This window comes from Apis laboriosa, unplaced genomic scaffold (assembly GCF_014066325.1).
Source record: "Apis laboriosa isolate Shangri-la unplaced genomic scaffold, ASM1406632v1 scaffold17_cov146, whole genome shotgun sequence".
NCBI lineage: Eukaryota > Metazoa > Arthropoda > Insecta > Hymenoptera > Apidae > Apis > Apis laboriosa.
This window is the reverse complement of record NW_025222181.1, coordinates 793,010-818,549: the sequence shown is the minus strand read 5'-3', so window position 1 is coordinate 818,549 and position 25,540 is coordinate 793,010. Positions and strand designations below refer to the sequence as shown.

Genomic DNA, 25,540 nt, shown 5'->3' with positions numbered 1-25,540 from the left:
TATTTAAACTACCTTACATTCAAGGACTATTTATATAAGGACTATTTTTTTCAATTTTCATATATATAACTAAAAATGGTTTTCATATATATAACTAAAAAACAAAACCAGAAACATAATTTTTTTTATTCCTTTTTTTATTTCATTTCATTTTGTTTCATTTTATTTGAAATAATTATTTCTTAAATATTATTTAATTTGAATATTTATAATTTTGAATCTTTAAAAGAAAAATCTCTTTTTGAAAAGAGAAATCAAGTCTTATAATCTTAAAAGATAAATCATGCATATAAAAAAAGAACATAGCAACAACCATATTTTTATTTTAAATAAATGAAATTGAAATCGGATCCCGATTATAATAAATGGTTTTGCATGTATATTATGTGTTATTTTTTGATATAAACATATGCATGTGTTTAATAAATATTTAATGCTATGGAATTGAATAGTACAAATAATAATCATCATTTCTAGATACCTTTATATTATTTATTGTCATATTGAATTTAAGCGGATAATATAAATCTACAAATTTTATTTATATGTGTTGTACTATTTCAATAAAGTTTTCCAATATGTTTTATCATACTGTAGTATGATTTCTTGATTAGTTGATGTTGGAACGCGAATGCTTGGTACACAACTATTGCTATTGTTATGTCTACATAATTTGCATTCTGTTGCTCTATTCTATTATTTCTCTACATGAATGACATTCTCTGCATATATCTATATCTATTTCTTTAATTATATGTATATTTTATATGTATATTTTATAATTTTTTTATATTTATGGTATTGTCTTATAGGGGAAAAAATGAATAATATGCCCCCTATTGACATAACATCATACTATTGTTTTGGTCACATAAATGGCGGATAATATCAATGTAAGTGATAGTAAGTTTTGTTTGAATTATAAATTTGATTACTAGATGTTTTAAAAAATATATGTATAACATATACGAAACATAACTTTTTTTAATCATTTTTATTTCAATTTTTTATCAATTTTTTATTGAAAATTTACAGCGAAACAAGAAAAATATGCTTCAATCATTATTTTATAATACACTTAACTTCAAAAATATTGCTTATATATTATTCTAAATTATTACATATTAATTTTTTTAATTGTTATCAAAAATTCAATATTGTGTATTTACAAAAAGGTAAATACGATGTATACCATATTTTATATGATTGTATAAATTTTGTATCAATTTATTTTCTATGTTTCTCTATTTTTTTTATTTCAGTGCTTTATAATTAGTTATAACGCATGTTTTGAATTTTCCTTATCTTATATTAAATTATTAAATTATTATTATTAAATTATTATTAAAATATTACAAAAGATAGTTACAATTTAAAAATAATTAAGAAATATTATTTTAAAATATGAATTCATTTATTTTTTTAAAAAGTAATTATCGTTTCATTATTATTATCATCATTTACTATTACTATTATTATTATAAAGAAAAAATGAATAAAATTAAACATTACATTTAATACATACATATGTTCGATTTAATTTCATGAATTATCAGAAATTGAAATTTTTGAATGGCATTCTTTGTCTCGGAAAAAAGGGACAACTGTTCATCTTTATAAAAGCGAATCTAGTATGGAAAGATGACGAGGGTGATGTTCGATCGGCACCAGGCCATAGAACGATTTCAGATGTCATTGTTTACGGTTTCTTCCAGGTCTGTTCCCTACTTTTGTTCCCAGTGCTCGTAGGCTGGTCACCCCAAAAGTATTACAGCCCCTTATCCTCATCTCACCCCAAGCGTTTTGACACGCCTTAGTTCACCACGTGTGTGTTCGAATGTATAGGGCGATCTGAAAATCACTATTTCTTGCCCTTTGTTATTTACGTAAAAAAAAAAAATCTCATTCGAGAAACTATTAGATCAGCGACGGTTTTCGATATTTTTTTTCTTACAGCGTGTTAAATTAATTATCAACTTTTTTTTTATAAAATATTTATAAATTATAAATATAAATTATAAATATTTATAAATTATAAATTATAAATATTTTTTTTCCAATTCTATAATTTATCTTGCACAAAATATTAATTAATTGGTAAATTTTTTGCAAAAATATATATTATAAATTGAACAATAACATGATTTGATAAAATATAAATAGCAATTAATAACAGTATATTTGTAATCCCCAAATAAATAAGGGACTCAATAATTATTATATTTATTACATATTTAATATAATTAAAAACAGAGCAACAAATACATACATGTTACATTTTCTTTTGCCATTATAATGAAGAAGTAAAAAAAAAGTAGAAAAATTCAGTGGATTAAATATAATAATCATAATCACCTTATATGATCGATACGCAATATTTTCTGATAATACGAAAATAAATATCGCATAACGATATCGATGATAAACTACGATCATTTAGCAAATATCGGTCTTTGATCTCGTTTACTTATTCATTTATGCACGCATGCACGCACGTGTTCGTCTACCGCGATATTTACTGACCGTTTTACTATTCTTTCGCCTTCACTTCCTTTCCTCTTCGTTATTTAACCCTTTCCGGTCGTCTCTAAACGCTCTTTCCTCCATTCACATTTCTCTTCGATTTCGTGAAAATTATACCGCAATTTGTAATTTACGCGATAAATAAATTATCATTTATATATTATCATTTATACAAACAAAATTTTAATATTGTATATATTTTACATTCAAAATTTCTATTAATTATTCTCGTTCACGTTTTTGAAGATTATTGTTCTCATATTCATTTAAAAGACACTGTTTCAACACCGTTAAAAATCATCATCTTCGTCATTGGAAAATATAGAGATGAAAAAATTGATATATTATATTGATTATAGAAAATTGTAAAAAAAAAAAAAAAAATATGCTCGCCCATATTTCATACTTTTCAAAATAAACAAAAATTCAGTTTTTTTCATACATCTAATAATAACTATCTTCATCATCAAATATAATTTTATATTTATCCTCGAGTTGACCTTCCAACGATCCAATATAGAGTTTCTCGATATAGAGGGTGTCCCAGAATTATCAGCCATCTCCACGCCGGCGAACCAAGGGTAGAAAGAGAGTAATTTCCTCATCGCAACACACACACACACACACACAGAGTGAGAATGGGGGAAGGTTTTACATGGGAGAGCGGGAGTTATCGATTTAATTCCCCGGGAAAACTGGCGCAGGGGAAACCATTTGGGAAAGGGACTTTCGATACGAAGGTTCCGGCATTTCTCCCTTTGTTCAAGTGTCTCTTGGCTTGGAAGAGAAGGCTGAAAAAAAAAAAAAAAATTCTCGTTTTTTTCCCATCTCATGGCTATGTCTATACGTGTGTATTTATCGAACACATTGTTTTCAACACATTTTCATATCATGGGAAAAAGGCATCTTTCATTAGAACTTTACAGTTTTTTGGATTCGATTTTTTTGCATAATAAATATTCGAGGGAATTTAAATAAAAGAGATCGTGTCATATTTTTTTTTCTTGTTATATCTTATCTTCAAATGAAGGTTTATATATCTCTTTATTTTTCTAGTCGAAAACGAGACATAATCGGAAACATATCAGGATTAAAGTGTTATCGAGATAAATTCTTATTCAAATAATTATTGAGATGAAATTTTTATTTTTACTTGTTGCATTACATTATTTTAAATAATGTTATTTGAGTAAAAATGTATTTTAATATTTTTTATTTTATTTGATAAAGACGTTTTTTTTGCGTATTTTTATTTCCAAGAATCATTTTGCTTTTGTCTAATAAATAAATCATTTTAAAATGATTTATTTTTATTATTTATATCATTTTAAAATGATTTATTTTTAAAGTAAGAATTATTTTAGAATTATTATTTATATATTTTAGAATTATTCGCAAATATTTTCAGTTCAAATAAAAATGCTGAATTTCTACATTTTTTATTTACGAATAACTATACGAAGTTCAAGGATGTCGAATCATCTTTTCGACTTTACACTTTTTGAAATATGATTAGTCTTTTCGTGGAAATATCATTTTTCTATATCTTATTCATTCGATTCGTACATCACGAATGTTTTATTTATCGCTATTTTATCATATTGAATATTATTTTTATGCATATTTATCCACAAAGATGGATAATTAAAAATCCTCTAAATATTAATTTAGATATCTTTTTAGATATATAATGGCAAAAATCTTAATATAAATATAAATATAAGAATTAAAAAAGATATTCAAATATATGCTTTGTTATGCGTTAAATACTAAAGTTAATAACTAAGTAATATATAAAAACGATAACATTTTATTAAGTTTATTTATTTATAATTCGAACTAAGATATGTTGAAATAAAGAGAAAATAGAAAAAATAAATAGATCGATACATGTAGATATTCGCGCGTATTATTCCGAAGCATGGAGCGAGCGAATACGCATAACACACATTCCGCGGCCGGTCGTCGTCGAATCGTAAATGCGTGTACGATTCCACGCGAACCAGAGGCTAGAGACGCGCTCATTCAGATGCGTCTCGCGTGCGTTTCTCCGCCGAAGGACCGGAAACTGGCTCGTCGTGCGTGCAACGTCACGCGTATCCGGTGCCCCGGAGTTCGTTTATCGAGGCCTGACACTTCCACGAAAGGCCACGCGCCGATTCTCTTTCCGCCCGTGCCCTTTTCCTTTAAGAGCTTCTTCATCTTTCGAAATCTCCTACGCCTTTTCCACTCTTCGAGGAATTAGCTTAACATGTTTATCTGCTATGTTTTATGGGCCTGGGTCACGCAAGCGTAAGAAAAAAGAACGTCAAGTTCGCCTTTTCTTTCGTAATATTATATTATCATCAAAAGTTTCGTCTGTATTGCGATAATCATTGAAGAAAAAGATTAAAACATCGATTTATGGACGACGTAACAGTGAGACGAAAAGATGTATCATTATTATAAAACTGTATTTTATAATTTTATAATCTTATTGCTTGCATACTGCTTCAAAAATATTCGTTATATATCATAATGCAATTGTTGATAAAGAATTTCAAATTTCATAAAGAATTTAGAAAAATTTCATTGATTTAAGAAATCTTGTCGTATCATTTTTACGAATTGTTAATATGCGGGTCAAGGTTTCAAGGTTCGTTTTCAATCTCTCTCGTCCTCTGAAATGATGAGCATGTCAAATCGAGGAGATTTAGTTTCCTTCCCAACGGGCCATCTGCGCCGCGAATCATAATATTTGCACGGTGTGCGACGCGATCGATACGCGGAGAAAGAGGGAGAAAGAGAGAAAGAGAGAGAGAAAGAGAGAGATTTAGCTGTGGCATCAGTTATGTTGTTTAAGAGGACTCACATTGTATACAATATACAATAGTGCTCGATTACATTCAAGGAGAATTTAAATGAGCAGGATTGCTTTTCCTCTCAGAAATTGATTGAAGTACAACTCGATAAAGTAGAAAGTAGATATTAAAAGAAATGAGATAGATGTATGATAGTATAGATAGTATGTTGAATGGTGACAATCAAGATAAGAAACTTCAAATTAATTATCACGAGAAAAAAAAGATCACATGCGATAAAAAAAATTTTATTTTGTATAATTTTCATTATATACTTGTCAATGAAAAGATTTTTTTTTATTAAGATTTCTTCGATGCCGAGTTTACATACACTTAGATGAAAAAAGAATAGATATTTTAGTTGAAATTAATTAAACGTTTTGTTAACCTAACTTTGTTTGATGAATTTGATATATTCGTTTCTTATTTATTCATTTCTCAATTTTAGTAGATACGTAATATTTCTAAAAAAACAATTAAGAGTAGTATATCACTTAATCCAAAATTATTTTATCTTTTCCACAGCCATTTACAATTGGCGGAGAGACACGCGATATGGTCTCCCTTTGGAAATTGGAGAAACGGTGCAGATTCTGGAGGAATGCGCAGGTAAAGTGACACGAATCGTTTACAAATGCGTGATTCCGCGTATCGTTTACTAAACTTGTACGAAAGGTTAGAATCGATCGATGGTTTGTAGGCTGGTATAGAGGTTTTTCGATCAAGAATCGCGCAGTCAAGGGAATCTTTCCCAGCACATACGTCCATCTGAAACCATGTAAAATCGAGAATGAGGGCTTGTTTGAGTCGGTGATACCTCTGGAGGATCCGGTAGTACGAGAAGTCACCCTCGTGCTTCGAGAATGGGGCGGAATATGGAAGAGGCTCTATGTGGTGAGTGAGAGCGCCACCTTACTGCTCTCGAGTACAATGTTTCCCCCTCCATCTTTTTTTCGTGACAACGGACAAACAGTTCGTCGTTTCACGATAATAAATCCAGCTGTTATGTTGCGACATACTTTCACGTTATGAAAAATGCACTCTTGAAAGAGAATGAAAACTTCATGCACGAATATCTCGTTCGAAGAACGAATTCTTGACCAAATCGAGCGTTCTATTTTGCGATAATGCGTTCTGAACATAATGGAAATGTTACTAAGCAAACCAGTCGTTCAGACTCGCAAGATTCTTATTTAGTACGAGATCGAGAACAGAGAGAAAATCACGATATATGCATGAGATCACATTTGTAGCATGGTTTTTTCCATATCATGTAAAGGAGACTGGGGCAAGTTGATACATTTTTAATATTTATTTTCAAAAATAGTATTAAAAAATATATGTACAAAGTATCGAGATAATTTATTGATATCAAATTGTCTCTTTTACATTAACGATTCATTAAATGCATGTGCTTTATCTCTATTACTGGCGAAATTTCCTGTTAAACGAGAAATTTGACACATCAAAACTTTTTATTTCAAGATTCGTATTGGTGAGACAATAATAACGCAATGAAGAAATCTTTTTTATTTTGCTTTTTTATTAATTAAAATTTCATTTTTTTTTATTATTTTTAAAACAAAATTTCTAATATAGATTTTGTTTCATATATTGACCAATTTCAATTTTAACCTATAATGAGAATGCAAAACAATGTTATATATTTGATCAAAATTTCATCAATATGTCAATGAAATTTTAATTAACAAATTTTAATAGAATAACAAATATATGCTCTAATGTGATTCTAAATTTCACATATGTTTCTAATTTTTCGTAAATATTTTTAGAATTACTAAAAAAAACATAAATTGAAATTATTTATTGTACACACAATTTAATGAATAAAAATCTTTAAAAAAATCTATATAAATTTAAATAACATTTCAAAACTTTTTAAACTGAAATTCGAATAAAACATTTCAAAAATAATTTGTTTAAATAAATTATTATTATATTACTATCATATTATTCTTATGAGAAATTCATATTTTTCAAATTCTTTCGGATAAAGAAAATTTTGATTTGAAAAAATGAAGATCAATAAAAATCAATTATTGGAATTATCAAAAATATTTCGATAATTATTTTTTTTTTTATATATTGAAACTTTTTTCCAAATTTGCACGAAATTGATGAACATATTTTTCCGCTAATTATAAATATTTTTGCTAAAATTGAATCAGGAAAGGGAGACCTACAAATTCAACACATTGCGCAAAGTAATGCGGGAATTGCTGGAATGGCGGCGTCAACTTTTGGCCGGTACTCTTACCACCGATCAAACACGGGAGCTCAAGTTGCGAATAATCAACAAAGTGGACTGGGGAAATCGGTAAGTTTGAATTGAAAGTTCGAAATTGCGAATGATAAATGAGCATTGGTAATAGTATACATATCCAAGTGAGTCGGTGCACAATCGAAAGTGAAATACCGCATTTATCTCACCAATTTCAACTGTATACTTAATGGAATTTATTGAACAATTACGAACTTCCTCTTATCATTACTTGCTTCGAGTTTAACTCGCTGAGAAATGTCACTAGTAGAAATTACCATGGCACGGTCTCGGTTGGTAATACTGTTCGACCGCTTTTATGAAACAAGTAACAAGAAACGCTGATACATATTGTATCGTATAGAAAGAGTATATCTTTATTCTACAATTTGTTTGTTATATTTCTCTATTTGCTCCCGTTACATCTAACGTTGCAAGATGTTGGCAGTCTTAGCACTGACTTCGGCGGCAATCGTTACAAATGAGCATTTATATAAACATGACTTAATATTGATGAGTTTCTAACGCTAAAATATTTAATATACTATAGAAAAAGGCACATCTGTCTTGTTTAACTTAAATATCTAATATAATCTATCACTTGAAACGCGACTAAGAGTAGCAATGTAACATACTTCACCAACTATGATAAACTTATATATATATATATATATATATAGTCATAAAGTTATTATCATTGCATATACTTATCGGCAGCATTATATTATTCTCGTGAACAAATCGAGAAATAGATAGCGAGTGAAAATAAATGTGAGCATTGAACAACGATCCGTTGCAAATATATGTCAGCGTTATTATGCTTCGTTTCGGGGAACTATGTACTCATTCTTTTAACATAGAATTATTTAATATGGAATATTCAACGAACGCCAACATTGAAGCTGAAAGTTCCTTTAACGAAGCATTCGTAACATTGATAATGAAAATATATCAAATATTTCTAAGAATCATTCATCGACATATAATTTCTAATTTGTCAGATTTAAATTTTTTATACAATTTCATTTGTAAGTAGAAGCGTATAACATAAAAATTAAACATAAACTCGATGGTATATCCCATCAAAATTGAATAAATTCAAATATTCAAATTATATACTTATTTTTAAGTCGATTCTATATATATTGTATATGTATTTACATATATACCCTTAACTTTTTTATAGAAAATCATTGATAAACATTGCTTTGAATAATTTGGGAATGCCCCTATATGTAAATTTAACAAAATTTGATATATAACCTTTTAAAATATAAAATTATTCACGCTAACTTTGTTACGGTAATTGCACCAGTCATACGCAGATACAAAAGAAAGATATCTAAACGTTGAAGAACAAATGCTTGTTCTTATCTACTGCATTCATATAGGTTACATAGAACAGAATATATTTTTGAAATAAAGACTGCATAAATTCTATGCATTGAATATCTTTATAATTAAATATAAAAATATGTAAAAAATATAATGCTCTTTTGACCATTTGAATCTTTGAAGATCTTCGTATTTATTTTTATTATTTCTAGAAAAACTTATACAGTCTCTTTTCTATGCTTATTTCAAAATAATAATTTGTTCAATACCACGATCTTTCCGTTCTTGTTTTTCGTACAAACAATACGAATCGAAAGTAGCCCTAATATAACTTGTCGGTATTATTAACGAATAATATTGCAGTATCTCTATCAGCGATCAAAAGACAAATGAAACATCAAACGCAACTTAACACACTTCCTAAAAGGCACTTATTTCATCACGATACACACAACAAATTAATGTAAAAGGAATGTGCACGTGTAACGCAAATAGGAATCCAGGAACACGATCGATGCAAACATTTACGCGTAACGATTGATTTTCGTTGGAAAAAAGAATTGACCGCGTTCGCGCGCCGTTTGAAATTCCATAGCGATCATTCACGGGTGTTATTGTTGCACGCCTCGACGACGCAATCTGTTACTATAGCGAATACGAACGTTACGCAATATTAGAGATAATCGACGAACACTTGTGCGTGTGAAATTCGGCTTCCTATAATTTAACAGAATTGAACGATTATACACGTGTCGAGCCGAAAGCATCGCGTATCGTTTACATTACATATTCGTTTGATAATCTAACATTGGTTTGTGCTATAGATAGTATAAAACACGGTCACAATGACAGATTTATAATACGTGTTATGGCAAATTAATTTAATTACTATATATCTTCCGGACGGCAAGTTTTATCTGTACGTTGATACATTTGTTGGAAAATAAATGGCGGCAAGATCTCGTTTCTGCCGTGTGCCCGTGTGATTAAACATATCATGTACTCTTTTTTTTTTTTTTTTTTTTTTTACAACTGTCAATAGCACAAACGTTTCAGAAAAAAAAACCGAAGATGTCAGAAAAGACATCTTCGGCATTATCACAATGCAAAATAAAAGGCAGAAATAAGATCATAGGATGTAAGAAATTAAATCTCGGTATCTTTCGCGTATTTCTCGATCTCGGGATAGATGGGTGACATCTCGAGGGTGCTGGGCGCTGATGGCACTGATGTTGGTGATGCTCCACTTGTCGATCCGAGATTCAACTGACGACATAGCTCGTCTAACACTTCGTTGAACATCATTATATTCATGTTCTGTCCTAATAGATGAAGCAACAGGAAGTCGCCGACCTGAAAATTTACATTGATATAATGAATACGTTTTTGTCACGAAACATGTCACGGATTATGATTACTCTCGAAATCGGTTATTACAATCGAGAAATAGTTTTGCAATTTTTGTTATCTCATCTTTTTCTAACTCTTTCAAACTTGACAAGATAAATGAAAATTTAATTTTGTTCGAAAATAACTTTTTATAATAATCATTACACTATGCATTTAATTTAAAATCTCGTTGGTCCTAATGTATCCTCCTTTTGTAATTTTGATAAATGGCTGAACAACCTAATTACCTGTGTTTCTCTAATGAGAGCACTAACACCAGCAGGTGTGCCAAATTTGAATCGTTTTCTTAGAATGGTTTCTCGTGTACTGGGCAATAACACCACCGCCATGCTATAAAGCAGAGCGATACCTGATAATACCGCTAAAATGATGAACCAGAACCAAAGGAAGATGTAGATCTTTTCATTGAGAATGTTCAGGGCAAGTACGCAGAGAGCATCGAACTTTTGAATGGTTCCAGAAGCACCGAATTTATGGAACGTACACTTGGTGACTCGCGGGAACACTTCTACCATAGGATCGCTGCGTTGCTCTTGATTCATATTGCTGAACTTGAGTACATCCGTACCGTAGGATAGAAATGCACCACCGAGAAATGTGTCGATGAAAAATATATTTCCAACCTGGAATAATTAAATTTAAACATGATTTTGAAACAATCATCTCTTGTTTCTTTTTACAACCAAGTAATATGACACAAAATTTTTTATTAACCTTTTGATGAGAATAAATAAATAAAAATCTTATCTTCTGAAATTTAAATGTTCAGCCCACATTGTTAAAGTCCCTAATTTTTTCGTTCTCGTAAAAAAAAGAGGAAGAACCTTTTATCCTCGATACGGTACACTTACCACGTTAACAAAGTTGAGGGCCTCGCAGAAGAAGTATCCAGCCGCGTAAGTATTGTGCAGGTGCAACGTGTCGGAGATGTATTTAGCTAACCGTTGGGACTTTGCCTGTCGCTCGGGCTTGTTATCGAGCAGAGCTCCCCTCATGCCCTCGGATATCATTCTGACCTTGCCCTCTTCCCACTGCTTCCATATCCAATGGGGCATGTAGAATAGAATACCTTGGAAGAAGAGCATGAAGGGCACCCACTGATAGTAGGAGTGATACCTCTTTTCCCCAATGTCACCGCCGAGCCCAGGGTGAGCCACATGAGTGCCCACCGGTTTTGCATTGTTGTGTGGTAATGTGAACGTGTACGTGATCCAACAGTATGTGTTTATCACATTCTCCGGCACCCCTCCATCACTCAGGCAGTTTATCGGATCACCTGCAAGTGTATTATTCGTTATTCTTGATATTTTGACTTTTTTTTAAAAGCTTCGCATTATGATAAAAAGTTAAAAAAATTTCCGCTTTGTTAATTTTTTGAGCATAAACAGTTGCGCAATAATATCTTTTAAATATAAAAATCTTTGGCTAGAAAAATTCTTTTCATATCATCTAACATTCATTAATATAATATTATTATTTAGTATTATTGGAAATAGAAATGTAAGAATTATACATTACATATCGAGATTTTGCCCAATCACAAGTTTTTCCGACTAATCCCAAAGTTCAAATTCAAGCTGAATTTCAAGCAAGATTATTTCTGATGTCAGATAAAAAATCTTTAAATAAATAAAATAAAATTTTCAACAATGTCAATGTTGAATAGAAAGATTATAATAAAGAATCAACACAGTGACATAAATTCTCAAATTGCGAATGACCTCGTTAGATTAACGGCCACGTGTTATCCATTTGATTATAAGTGCAATTGCGCGTAAAATTATGCAACCAGAGATTCCCTTCCCTTGTCTATTAACGAGAGAACATTGAACGGTGAATACAGGATGGAAAAGGAACCGCGACACATGTGCAAATCGTTAATGGTGCATCGTGCGCGGCCCCTGATAGGTTGCTAGTTAAATGACCAGATAATGCGCTGTGATTGTCAGGAATTTAGTTTGGAAATCTCGTCATACGGATGACGAACAGCTGTAACCCGTGCTGTATCTACCGATAAATAAGCACGTGTGTCCTCGAAATGGAACACCGTAGTGCACGACTTTCAATCACAACCGTCTGCGCACCCTACACGATGCGTATCGTGACGCCTGCGCACTGCGTTTATGCAACCGCCAGTTGATCTCTGACCCGTTGTCATTTCTCCCATATGAGAAATAAGAGGATCAAGTTTCTTCCTTAATTCACTTACGAGTGATTATAAGAAATAAGAATAAACAATCGTAGAAGAAAATTTAAGTGATTTACCTTGAATCTTTAAAACATTCGTCTTTATTAATATCCCTGCATTTATATATGTTACGAATTTTGATTCTGAGCCTCCTTCAGATCAGTCAAGTTATTCAAATTCAAGAAAACTGTTTTACCAATATGAACCTGTTATTTATTTGATTTGAAATATGCTTTTAAGTTTAAACGCTCATTCTCAGTCATCAATTAACTTGACTTTAAATAGCTTATATATTTCCTAAAACTTAAAATTACATTATAAATGTGAATCTGTTATTTGACTTGATTAGAAATATCCTTTTGAATAAAATTAATATTCTTTCAATTTTCTTTGATTTAAAATAATATATTTAGAGTAGTAGATTTATATGATTTTGAGAAAGCTGACAAATATATGATATTGAAATATTAATTAATCTAAATTAAAAATGAAAAATTTTGAAAAATGAGTTATAAAAATGATTGAATAATACATTATTATAAACATTCCAACAAATATTATCATCTTCAATGCTATTTCTGATAACTATTATTTTAAGTTAAGTTTGATTTTAAACAAAATTTAAATTTATTAACGACTAATTTGAATGAGGCTTTAGTTCATTTATTCAAATTTACTTTTGTACTATGAGATTCAATAATATTTTTTCATACGTCTGGTGAATTATATATTTAATTATTACTTATTTATTACCATATTCAAGGAATTTCTTGAGTTCTTTTTATTTAAAAAAATAAAAATATAAAAATGTTATTTTTCACTCATGAATTAAGGAAAAAAAGTTTTTCATATATATATATATATAAATAAAATATTATACAAATTTTCCTATAAAAATAATCTTTTAAAAGAAAAAGATTAATATTACTTAAATTGATTTTTTAGATCTAATTTTTTATTTATAGATTCTTTGATTTTATGATTCATATAATTTTTAAAAAAAATAAATTATTGATTAATAAATTTTTGATTCTATGATCTTTCAGGATTCTGATTAAAGAATAACAGAATTTTAAAATCTGATTTTTAAAATCAGAATTTTCAAGTTAGATGAATTTCTTTATAAAGATAATATAATAATAAAAATTTTTTTGATTGACGTATATGTAAGAGTAAGCATTCTGTAAAATAGCAGAAATATTTTTTTGAATTTTCTTGCAATTAGTCGTGAAAAAAAAAGAACAAACTGATCGCGGCTGCTTACCTATTAGATTATTAGCACAAACGAGAATACAACAGGCAAACAGGATCGCGGAGGTAATCCTGTAGTGCGCCCTGAACACCATGTTATCGATGACTGCCTTGTCCACTAAGTACCGTACCTTGACGAACCCGGCCACAGCCGAGACCAATCCGAATACCGCCATTGTCGATTACCGTATTCCTGGAAACAATCAAAAGACATACTCGTCATTCACGATTGCCGGTGATGTCGTTGTTCAAAGAGGTTATGGACACGGCGATATTGCGCGCGCATAATATATTTTTTACCCATATGTCGATATCGATAATCGTAAAGATCGAAGTTACGTTAATCTGATTAAAGACTTCATCTCGAAGAATGCGATAATTTCGCGTCCATATTTATACATATCAATATCGATATAACGAAAATCAAAGTTATATTAATCTAATTAAAGATCATTTATCTCGACGACAATGATTATGTACATATATTATCGATATTGATAATCGTAAAAATTAAATTTACGTTAATTTGGTTAAGAATCTTTTATCTCGATAAAAAAATCTCGAACTCAAAAAGATCTGAATGTTCGAGACAAATTAATTGCAACAGTATAGTAATCGAAATTGAATCGCGATTTATCATCGATATGACCATCAGCATTCGAGCATTTACATTCTTGTTGTGTAAATCAGTTACATGTTGGTGAGTCAATACTCTTAGAAACGAATGAACAGAAAACATCAACGTCTTTGGGCTCGCGTGATACTTAATAATGCACCGTGTGTATCTTGACTTTTTAATCGGTTAGAGTGTCGACGCCCTCGACGTGATATCCATGCAATTAACCTTAATAATAGACTTAACAAATTTCATCGTATGGAAAATTACGAGAAATGCCATAACTTAATAATCGTTACCTGTTATATATCTATATATGTATATCTTGTGCGGTTTCGAGATTAAGAATAGCTTTTATCGAAGTATTACCATTGAATAGTGCAAGGAAAGAAAAAATGATATGATATAAATTCTATAGTATATTTTTAAATTAAAAGTGAATTGTATGAGTTTTGAAAATTATAAATCAATAATTCTAGTAATAGAAAGAGCAATGAAAGATTTAATAATAATTGAATAATTTGTGCAATATATTGTATAAAAATTTTAAAATTATAAAAATATTATATGTACGATTATTGCAAGTTATCTCAGAAATTAATGAAAATATTTTTATGTTTGAAATCATTTTTTTTTATTTTTAGTGTTATTAATTTGAATTTTATTTTTGATATTTTATTTATTTCGATAAATTTTTCATAAAAAGATTTTTTAATATAAAATCTTAAATTTATTTATTTATTTTTTTTTAATTTTTAAATTTTGCAGAATACTTTAATAATTCCAAACTTTTGACTGGTACAAAATATGTTAAATGATATTAGAATTTTAATTTAGCAGTATAGATTTATAAAAAGATTGAGAATTGTTATTACAAATGAAGGAACAAAAAAAAAAGAAGATAAAAGAAAGAGAAAAAAGATGAAACGCGGATGATATTGATCGAATATAAGGATTGGAAAGCGACAATATCAACCAAGTTTCGTCCTGTTTCGTCAATCAAAGAACTCGTTCGCAGAGTAGAAAGGTTGTCACAACCGGAAACGGCAGATGTACGCGAAGGATCGATATACATAAAGAATCGTCACAGCACGCTCTCCAGACTGTGGATTGTTCTCTGGCGGAAAACAAAAGCTCGCTCGAGACTAAGAACGACCATGGCTATCGACTAGTTGGATTTTTCGTTTGGCATTGTCGTCACCTCGAGTAGATTCTCCCTTTTTACCAGTGAGACGAAAAACGCGCGAAAAACGTGTTATTTAATGCGCGTCAAACTGTGGGCTTTGAGCACTACGCCGAGTATGTAACGGCGACTCGATTCGACGAGAAACGACCGCCATTTCTATCGCGGTCGTTCGAAGCCATTGCCCTTTCAAACTCAATGCGACATTTCCAACGAACAATCGTTTTTTCTTTTTTTCGAACAACGAAAGTTGTGAAAGAAATTCGATATGCTGAATTTTAATTTTCTTTTTTTCTTTGAACGATGCGTTTTAATAAATTTAAAAAAATTTCTCGTTACTTGAATAACGAGATTCGTCTATATCTTGTGTAATTTACGAGGGCAATTAGTTAAAGTTTAAAATAAGACTATTTTTAAAAACGTTCCCAAAGATCATCGTGTCCGTTGCACTGAAATAGCTCGTGGAGTCGACGTAGGATGTTTATTAGTTAATTAATTGATAGCAGACGAGACACGTGCCGTTGCAAAGGGTCAATTCGCAAGCGTACAGAATTGCCACAGTACCATAGATATGTACAGTGAATTACTTTTTCTCTGACTATCAAATTTTATGATTGTCTTTATATATATATATATATATATATATATATACACGAACATTTTTTAACACAAAAAATTATTACATTAAAACAAATCGTAAAGTTGAACCATTAGTACAAGATAAATGTGGTTAACGATAAAGTTACGAGCTTATTAGAGTTATATTTCGAAATTTCTTTCTAATGTTTCCATACGTTTGAAAGCGTTTGTAAATGATCGCATAAGCGCACGCGCACGTCAGCAAGGGATCGTATGTAATTTCAAACGATCTTATCTGCGGTACGATCGTTTCAACGTGACGGATGACTTAAAATTATATCTATAATTTTTACAGGACTGTCCTTCCATGTCCTTCCATGTCCTTCCATATCCTTCAATATCCTTCAATATCCTTCTATAAGCCTTTCTCGTATTTTTCAATTATTCCTTCTATTCTTATGTTTTTTATTTTTTTACATATACATACTTTATCTATTTTTCATCTAACAGTCCGTTCAAAGTTTTTCTACTTTTTTCAATAATTCTAATCACGTGTTCTACACGTATGTAAATCGCACACATTCAAGCCGAGTTTGACCGCGCAGAATCGTATTTTCGCGACAACGGTTTTACAATTCCTTCTTCACGCTTCTTCGAAACCTTCTCTCGGTTAACGAACATACAAGTCAAACCAGTTGCTCGGCTGTTTCTCGTGAAACGGGAGAAGGGGAAGCTTGCCGAGAGTGGACATGCTGACGACACGAGAAAAACGCAACGCTTTCTACCGCCAACGTCTCCAATAATCGCAACGGATTCATCAGATGTATCAATAAATTTCTTATTCCTTAATACTTTGTTTATTTTAATATTTTTTTATTTTTATCGATGATTCGAGAAATAAAAATTTCTTTGCTATCGATTATTAATTTGAAATTTATAGTTTAAAATGGATTTCAAATCATCAATAATATGGCATTAAATAATTAGTCATCTATTCGAATACTAACCATTGTTCAAAAAAAAATATCTATATGATATATAAACTTATTGACATAAAATTTCTTGAAGGTAATTTTCTAGAAACTACAAAAACAACTGTGATTTGTAATATTCTAACGACATAAATATTTCATGGTAAATGATTATTAAGGTTACTATAATGTTATTATAGAAATTATTTTCCTTTAAATTCTTCTGTGTGTAAAATGTAATACGAAATAATCAATTCATTTAATTTACTCGAATATTCATTCGTACTAGCATTCATCTTAATATCTTTCTCTTGACTTACTTTTCTCTCTTTCAATCGTTTCATGTTAATACGTAACACGTGGCACTATGCACTTACATATTACAATCTCCATGTGCATTCTCAGAATCGTTCTTCAGCCACAATCGATATTCTATCACACACATCTGTTTCATTCGATACACACACACACACACACACACACATTCAGCTAGTGATTTTCATTCCTACATCAAAATCTGTTTTTGAAAGTTGAAAGAATTACTCTATAAATTTCGATTCGCAATAGAAATATTGTGATAATGTATTCTGAAAGAAAATGATCATATATTTGTGTAACACATAGAATAATACTTTTTTAATCATCTATAAATATTAAAAAAATTTTCTAATTATTTCTATTTTTTTAATGTTTAAAAAATTCTTAAATTTTAAATAAATTCCAAATTTTTTTTTAATATCATCGAATTCTTCGTGAAATATCTTTCTGTGTAACATATTTCTTATGAATTGGCGGCTTTTGTCTAAGTGATAATCGACAAGCGTTATGTTTGAAACTAAAAGAATGGATCGGAATCCGAAGTAACCACAAGACGTTGATTTTTCAGCGCGACTTTTGTAACCGCAACGAGTAGTTTCGTGTACACTGCATATGAATCGTTGTTATCGGATTACGGGTCGAGGAAACAGGTTTGGGATCCATGCATGGTCCACTCCTTATTCGGTGAAATATCACTAAAGCCGGTTAATCTTGTTCAATTTCGATTATATACTCAATCATATACGTTCAGAGATTCATATTTATTGTATTATTTTAAGAAAATATTAAAGATTTTAAAAATATATGGTAAATTAAAATATCTATTATATCTGAAAAATTTAAAGTTTCATAATTTTATTTCAAATCAATCTTGTTAGGATAAATAAATTAAAATGTTTTTTTGATCTTTAAAAAATTTATATGGATTCTCTAAAAGATAAACCTTAAAGATGTGTAAAATTTAAAAAAAAATTCAATACATTTTGAAAAATAAAAGAGTGAAAATAGTATAAATATTTTCAAACTATTATTCGCTTTTTTCTAATACAAATTGAACACACGCGACGAAATAACGATTCTTCGGCTCTCGTATCGAGAGTATCGTCTATATCGAGTATTCCTAATTTGCGCAGAATTTATGCGCGATACCAAACACGAGAATCGATAATTGCCGTGAAACGTGATTTATACGATCGTATGGTGAGCTTAATGAAGGGTAATGCCGAGCACGAATTGAAAAGTTACCACCGTCGAAGTTCATAAATACACTATCTATCTTAATGATAGAGAAAAACGATCTCGAAAATTTCTCCAATTAAATAGAATTGCTTCTCGGTATTGTTTCGCTAAACGTCGGTTTCCTATTTCGCATATTCTTACACGATGACGTACACACGGATGATGCAAAAGCAACTTCACGGAAAGGAACCAACACCCATACCTTGCAAATTCTTTTCCTTATACTATAGCATTTTAGTCTATTTGTAAATGCGCGAAAAAAAGTGATCAAACGTGTCAACATATACTTGAGCCAAATTCGATTCACAATTTCAAAGTTGAAAATTATCCTTGTACTCGTATCGTAGTTATAATGTTTTCATATGCAGTTTTTTTGGGAATCGAGCCGAATTTTAGAATTCATATCTCGACACAATCGTTTTTATCTTCGGTTTCAATCTTCGACCACAAGGAACGAAACATTCGGCGAGTTATCCACGTTTGCATCGCGCTGCCGTCATTGTTCGCCGTTCCTTTTTATCGGAATGTTTCTCACGCAGAGATAAATTGATTCGTACGTTTGCCAGTGGGTGTAATTTATACGCGGTCGTAGCTCGAGTCAGAATCGAAATTAGAATCGGATTCGATTTCATCGACATGAAAACGTCTAAGAAACAAACAGTCTTTGTCCATTGGGACGGAATCGAGAGAATAGTACTATAGGCCAGAAAAGTGAGGTTATGAAACATGCCGGCTGGCATTTAGTCGGGTTAGTGTTCTTGTGAATGCTCCTGTAATTTATTCTACAGTCGAGAGAGCTGCGTGCCCTGCCTGTGAGAAAACTTTATTAAATGTTTATTGAAGTTCCAGAGAGGTAGCAATCCGCGGGAATCCTCATACATTTTTATCAACTCGAATAGCAGGCAAAGATCGCCAACCTTAATTAATTACGTTCCTCCCTACCGGAAAATAACCTGGAATGAGATGAAATTAGTCCACAGTTACAGCAATCTTGATATCCAACGAATATTCTTGATATCCATGGTAAAAATCATTATCCATTATGCAAATATCTCCCTATCTGTCACTTTCTTTCGTTATTAATTCTGAAGCAGCCTATCGTTAGATTATTAAATTAGATTATTAAAGAATGTTTAATTATATTTTTTAAATTTATTTTCTTTTCTTCAAATATTTTATTTTAATGAATAAATTTAAATTTTGTTAATATATAATTTTGAGAAGTAATTTAGAGAAATTATTTTGTGAATATATTATAATGTGAATCATAAATGACGGTGAAATTGTATGCGCTGTAGGCGTTGAGTCACATTTAAGCTATAACGGAATTTCTCTAATTTAATTATAAAAGCTTTTGTATGAGAATGTTATTTATTTTATTTGTTTTTCAATTTTATACGATTTTGATGAAAATCAGTATTTTACAATTGTAAAATGGATGATGTATCGCTCTCATAAATTTGTTTTTAAGTTAATTATTGTAAAAATTATTGATTTTTCCCCAATTTTTAATTTTTATAGTCGAAATAACGACGATGTCCATCAAAAACGATTAAGAGAAATTATCCGTGGCATTTTTAACAAATTAAATCATTTAACCTTAATTTTTTTATTTATATTTATATTATTTATATTTATATATTGAGAGAAAATTTTCGACACTTCGTATATAACTTGGAATTAGAAGCGAAATCAATCATTATCAATTATATCAAGTGAAATAATTAAAGGTGGGAAACAAGTTTCTTGCATTGCGTAGACGTGATTGTTTTTTTCGGTATGATCTAAGGACGAGTTGAGTGGTTTCCCGCGGAAAGGGAATTTACAGTTAGCTCTTGCGTTTACGTTTACGGTAACCACAGCTCGAAACTTTTAAAATCTATCGATTGTCCGATCAAATTCACTCGAGTTAGAAACTTTAAACCGACGAATAAAACCGTCGATCGATCGCCGGTTTTGAACGTTAGAGAAAAATTCCAGTTGGTTAGAATTAACATCGTTGCTTCGTCAGAAGCGACATCTATTGCTTTCTCGACAATAGTATATCCAACTTGTAAAGAGAATAGTAACGAAGTAAAAGGAAAAAAGTATCAAAGTGTAAGTACGTGAACCTATCCTTGGACGTGTAGACCTGATGGCAAACACGGGAACCTTCTCAGTCGTGAAATTACTCAGTAAACATGCCGTGTCGTCTAAAGAACTTCTCTTTTTCAGTGTATTCGAGTTTTCTAGTAATTCTCTTATTTTTATCGATGTCGTTTTGTCTTGAAAACTTGAGATAAAATAAAAGAAGATAGATAGAATAAAATAATTTTTTTTCATTAAAATATCAAAATATTATATTTCTTTATAATAAATTATAAAACAAATAATAAATTTGATATTTTATAATTTAAATATTTTGATGTAAGATAATTTAACATAATATTTGAAGTTATAGAAATCAATAATAAAAATAAATAAACAATAAAATAGCGAAATATTTTAAATTCAGTCCTTTAATTTTTAATTAAAATTAGGAAAAAAATGTTTTACAGAAATCTATATATGAAATTAGTTAACTTATTTTTTCTAATAAAAACAACATCACAAAGAAAATGATAAAATTTTTCAAATGTTAATTAGGATATTCTAATTGAGAATAATTTGTTGCAAAAGGTTAATCGTAGGTAGACCATGCTTTCGTAAATCTTGTACCGTAAAATTGTTCAAGGACTATCCGACGACGTTACTGACTTAATATTAGTAATACATATGTATATTTCGAGATTTAAATTGTGATGAATCGCGTGAAAAGATTACGCTATGCTTTGTGTATTGCATATCTTTCTTAATGCAAGTGAACAATATCGTCGGAATGAAGGGCGCACGTTGTCGTCATCGAGTGAAAGGTGAATGCCAGCTCAATTTCATAGCGATGATAAAAAACATCCCAATTAACGAGATCTCGACGTTGAATCGTAAAGACATTTACGCGATCGACGAAATATATCACGAATTTTTCAATGCCAGATTATTTGATCGATATCGTATAAACGTGATGTAATTTTTGCTATCAAGATAATAGTAGCTTGAAGAAAATGCTTGACCAGCGACCTGAAACGAAGCGAGAATGAGAAACGGAAGACAATGCCTACGGTATTATATCGTTCTAAGATAAAATGATCTGCTTTGTTCAAGTGATGCATCAATGGTATTTCAGATGCATAATATGATGCATAATATGAGCTTTATGATTCATATATGTTGAATGCTCTTCTTTGGAAACCGAGAATGACCAATCAAAATATAGAAAGAAGAAAGAAGAAAGAGACTTTTGACCGCAATACGTATATTATATTTCATACACGTCATGTCGGTCTATAGGAAGAACAGGCTACATTGATAAATGCTCAATCGTATATTGACACATAAGGTGCATGTAAATTATAACCGCATATAATATTTTGGAATAAAGTTTGGACTTACGATATTTAATTATATTTAATTTATTATTGATATATTTCAGATTTTATCATCAATATTTTATAAATATTTAAAAAAAATTTATTTTTCATGAAATATTAAATTAGTTCTTAAATATTTATAAATATTCCATTGCGATAAAATTTGAAATTTCAAGTTGCAGAGATAATTTTGATACCAGAGAAAAAGATAAAAGATTCTCTTGATTCTCGATGTTTCAAATTCCGGATAAACTAGTTTTGCGACAAACGGCCAGACATCCCGCGCATATCTTTCACGCATTCTCTTCTCTCTTTTGAATGAGGTTAACAGCCGTTTCTCTGCCGGTAATTTCTGTCAAGTCTCGAAAGATCGAAAAATCATAGGAATTTTTTCATTATAATTTGATTTTTAGCAACAAATGTATCACCAAGAATCAATACAAATTCCTTTCGTAAGAAGATCGATTTCATTTAAAACTTAAAAACGAAATTACGCCAAGTTTCGATTGTTGCATGAAACAATATTTGAGAAGCTGAATTATCTTTGTCAAAGTTTCAGCGAAAATGTGATTAAACTCGGATTTCCTATGTATACAGACGCTGGTTTACCGCCGGTGTTTCGAGGAGAGATAATGTCGTATATCTACGGTTTTGTATGCAAAACCCTCTTCATTCTTTATCGGGATTTTATCTACGGTAAAATCGGGAAGCGTATCGCCGAGGACCGGTCTTGCAGTTACATTTAAGCTTGACAATAATAAACTTATTTTTCCGAAGAATTTCATTTTCATTTACATTCTTTTTTGAGAAATTTTTAAATTGAAGATTGTGCAGTAAAAAGCAAGTTTATTTGTTAACAATTATTATATGTAATATATCTAAAGAAAAAAATTTAAATCATATGGTATAAACTAAATAGAAATATCGATAAATGACATTATAGATTTTAAAATTTACTATTAAGATTCATCCAATAAGAATGCAAAGAATCTTACTATTTTATGCAATTAAAAATAAACAGATAATAATAAAAATAAACAAATAAACAGATTCTAACACATATCTTCTATATTTAATAAAAAACGATATTTGTTTTGTTTTTATTGTTTATTATTAATAAAAAGAAAGCATTTTTTAAAAATATTTTTATGATATGAAAGGACAATTAAAATAATTTTATAAATTTTTTTAATTTCTTTAAGTTTGTTGAAAATATAAATCTGTCTCTTTATTGCAAGATCAACTGTCTTTGTCTCCATCGAATAAAATTTCAAAGAACACAGTAAATAACGATCAATGAGGAACAACAGATAATTATGGAAAATTCAGGAAAAGTCTAAAATTTCCAAATAATATTAATAGTATATTTACTATTTATGATTTTTGTTCATAAAAATTAATTTCTATATATTCTATTTTTCTATTTCGAGAACTTCGATATTATTATATTAAGCATATATGATTGTTCAATCTTGACGATAATATGTAATTAACTTTTGAAAGGACGCGTTCGAACAATTGGAGTCGATTGAGCGGCCTTAATAAGTCCGGGTAGGTTATGCGGAAAATAATTTGTTCAAGCGACACGTGGCCATCGAAGAAAATTACTAACTGTGTTTTGAATGATTGTCGTCGTGTATACTTACACCGTACAACTCAATTTATGCTATTTGATACATAAACATAAACAGAGAATCATGTTCAGGCTATATTCATTTGTTTCGTTGCTTTCGATGCGTCACGATTACATTGAAAACTATCATCTTTCGACATTTTTAACGTTCTCCATGCGAGATAAAAATTATCGAGTTAGTTGTTCCGTATAAAGAACATATAACAGATAGGTTGTGAAATCTTGAGCTCGAAGATTTCTCGACAAATTTATCCATTACCACCACCAATTTTATCCAGTTTATAATAATAAGAAAAAAAAAACGATCGCAATTTTATTTGAACAATACCTTTTTTTAATCAGCACTCTCTTTCCGATAATTGCTTGCAAGCTCTTTCCGATAATCCAGGCCGAAAACTGACAAAATCCGTACTGACAGATTCCGTGGTTGTTTCCCACGAGCCAATAGCGCGGGAAGCTCGCGCTTATTGGCCGATTGACTTTTTTCTTCCTGCAAGACGTTGCTCAAAACCTTTCTTTAGTCGTAACTTTCTTCTTTTTCTCCTGGTTTATTTCAATGAAAAATTATCGATTCTTATACACCTTACACTGCGTCACCGTTTTCCCGTTAATCGCGTGTTTCGAATTTGTTTCGATTCTTGTTAACGTACTAGGACGAAATTGAGAGATAAAAAAGGAAGGGGAATAAGAATAATGAAGACGTATAGCGTCGTTTTGAGAGTTAATGTCTGATGCGATACATCAAACTTACTCTCTTTCTCTCCGCGCTGTTCTTACTTTCGTTGTCGCGTGAGTTGGCGTAAACGGGTATTTTGGAAATCGTTTCGAAACTTGAGACAAGGCCGAGTAACACACCAACGGGGCCCAGCGTGCGAACAGCAACTGAACCGAGAGACTCGTTGTGGGCCCCACTGCTCCCCGCCATGTTGCTTCGCCGAGTTTCAAGCGTGGGGGCGACTCTATCAGGTGCGTATAGTTGCCTTTGAAAATCAGCCACCACGATTCACCATGAATCGGTTGCATTGCTCTTCTTTTCTTTTCTTAACTATTTGCCTTCCGGGTGTGTTTATAGATATTATACAATATCTATTCTGATGTATAATCTATATTTTGTAATGTATATTTTGTAATATAAATAAAGGATAAGGAATTGTATAATAATAAATAATTATGAATATTTTTCAGTTATTCTTTTCTTACTGCTAATATTTGATTTTGAATAATTTTCGTTAAATATTTGACTTTAAAATATATTACGATATAATAGAATATTTAATAATAAATATTTATACAATTTATTATAAAAATATTATATAGATTTGATTTAATATTGCAATAAATGTGAATCCTCTTTTCTAGATTTTGAATATATCTTCATTCGAGTTTAAATTTTCAATTCATATCATATGTCTGTAAAGAGCAACCGTAACCACAGCATCTGAGAAGAGAGAGGAAGTGATATTTCTTTCTCTGTCTGTAGAGCTCAAGGTTTTCAGCTCAGTGAATACGCGGTATATAACCATACCGGGAACCTGTTCCCCCTGGCAGAGGAGACTTGGCTCTTTAAAGCTTCTCTTCTTGCGTCTTCCCCTTTCTCTTTGCTTCTCAAATTTTTGATTTTACAATAAAAATTACAGATTAAATTTTTAACAAATTTAATATATTTTTTCTAAAAAATTTATCAAAAATTTTTCTATTTTTTTCTCTATTATTTAATTCCATCGTAA

General features: G+C 30.4%; 2 protein-coding genes across 5 annotated transcripts in view; one reads left to right on the top strand and one right to left on the bottom strand.

Annotated features, from left to right (window-relative positions):
• LOC122711698 (dedicator of cytokinesis protein 3) overlaps positions 1-25,540 on the top strand; it is a 51,417-nt gene that overhangs the window by 10,455 nt on the left and 15,422 nt on the right. For 2 of the 4 annotated variants that reach the window (XM_043930707.1, XM_043930706.1), the window contains exons 2-4: positions 5,889-5,972; positions 6,064-6,257; positions 7,553-7,701. In XM_043930707.1, coding sequence (XP_043786642.1) covers positions 5,889-5,972; positions 6,064-6,257; positions 7,553-7,701 — 427 coding nt within the window. The remainder of the gene's footprint in view (positions 1-5,888; positions 5,973-6,063; positions 6,258-7,552; positions 7,702-25,540) is intronic. The other 2 variants (XM_043930708.1, XM_043930709.1) reach the window with 2 other exon arrangements.
• LOC122711699 (innexin inx3) lies at positions 8,809-24,764 on the bottom strand. Its single transcript, XM_043930710.1, has 5 exons — positions 24,142-24,764; positions 13,842-14,021; positions 11,241-11,665; positions 10,617-11,012; positions 8,809-10,332 (listed from the first exon to the last, which is right to left on the bottom strand). The coding sequence occupies exons 2-5, from the start codon at positions 14,002-14,004 to the stop codon at positions 10,126-10,128; spliced, it is 1,191 nt and encodes a 396-aa protein (XP_043786645.1). The 5' UTR covers positions 14,005-14,021; positions 24,142-24,764; the 3' UTR covers positions 8,809-10,125.

Coding starts and splice junctions, on each gene's coding strand:
- LOC122711699 (XM_043930710.1), bottom strand. CDS start 14,004: ATGGCGGTATTCGGATTGGTCTCGGCTGTGGCCGGGTTCGTCAAGGTA. Junction 11,666..13,841: donor TTGTGCTAATAATCTAATAG/GTAAGCAGCCGC, acceptor ATACACTTGCAG/GTGATCCGATAAACTGCCTG. Junction 10,333..10,616: donor CTCTCATTAGAGAAACACAG/GTAATTAGGTTG, acceptor GTAAATTTTCAG/GTCGGCGACTTCCTGTTGCT.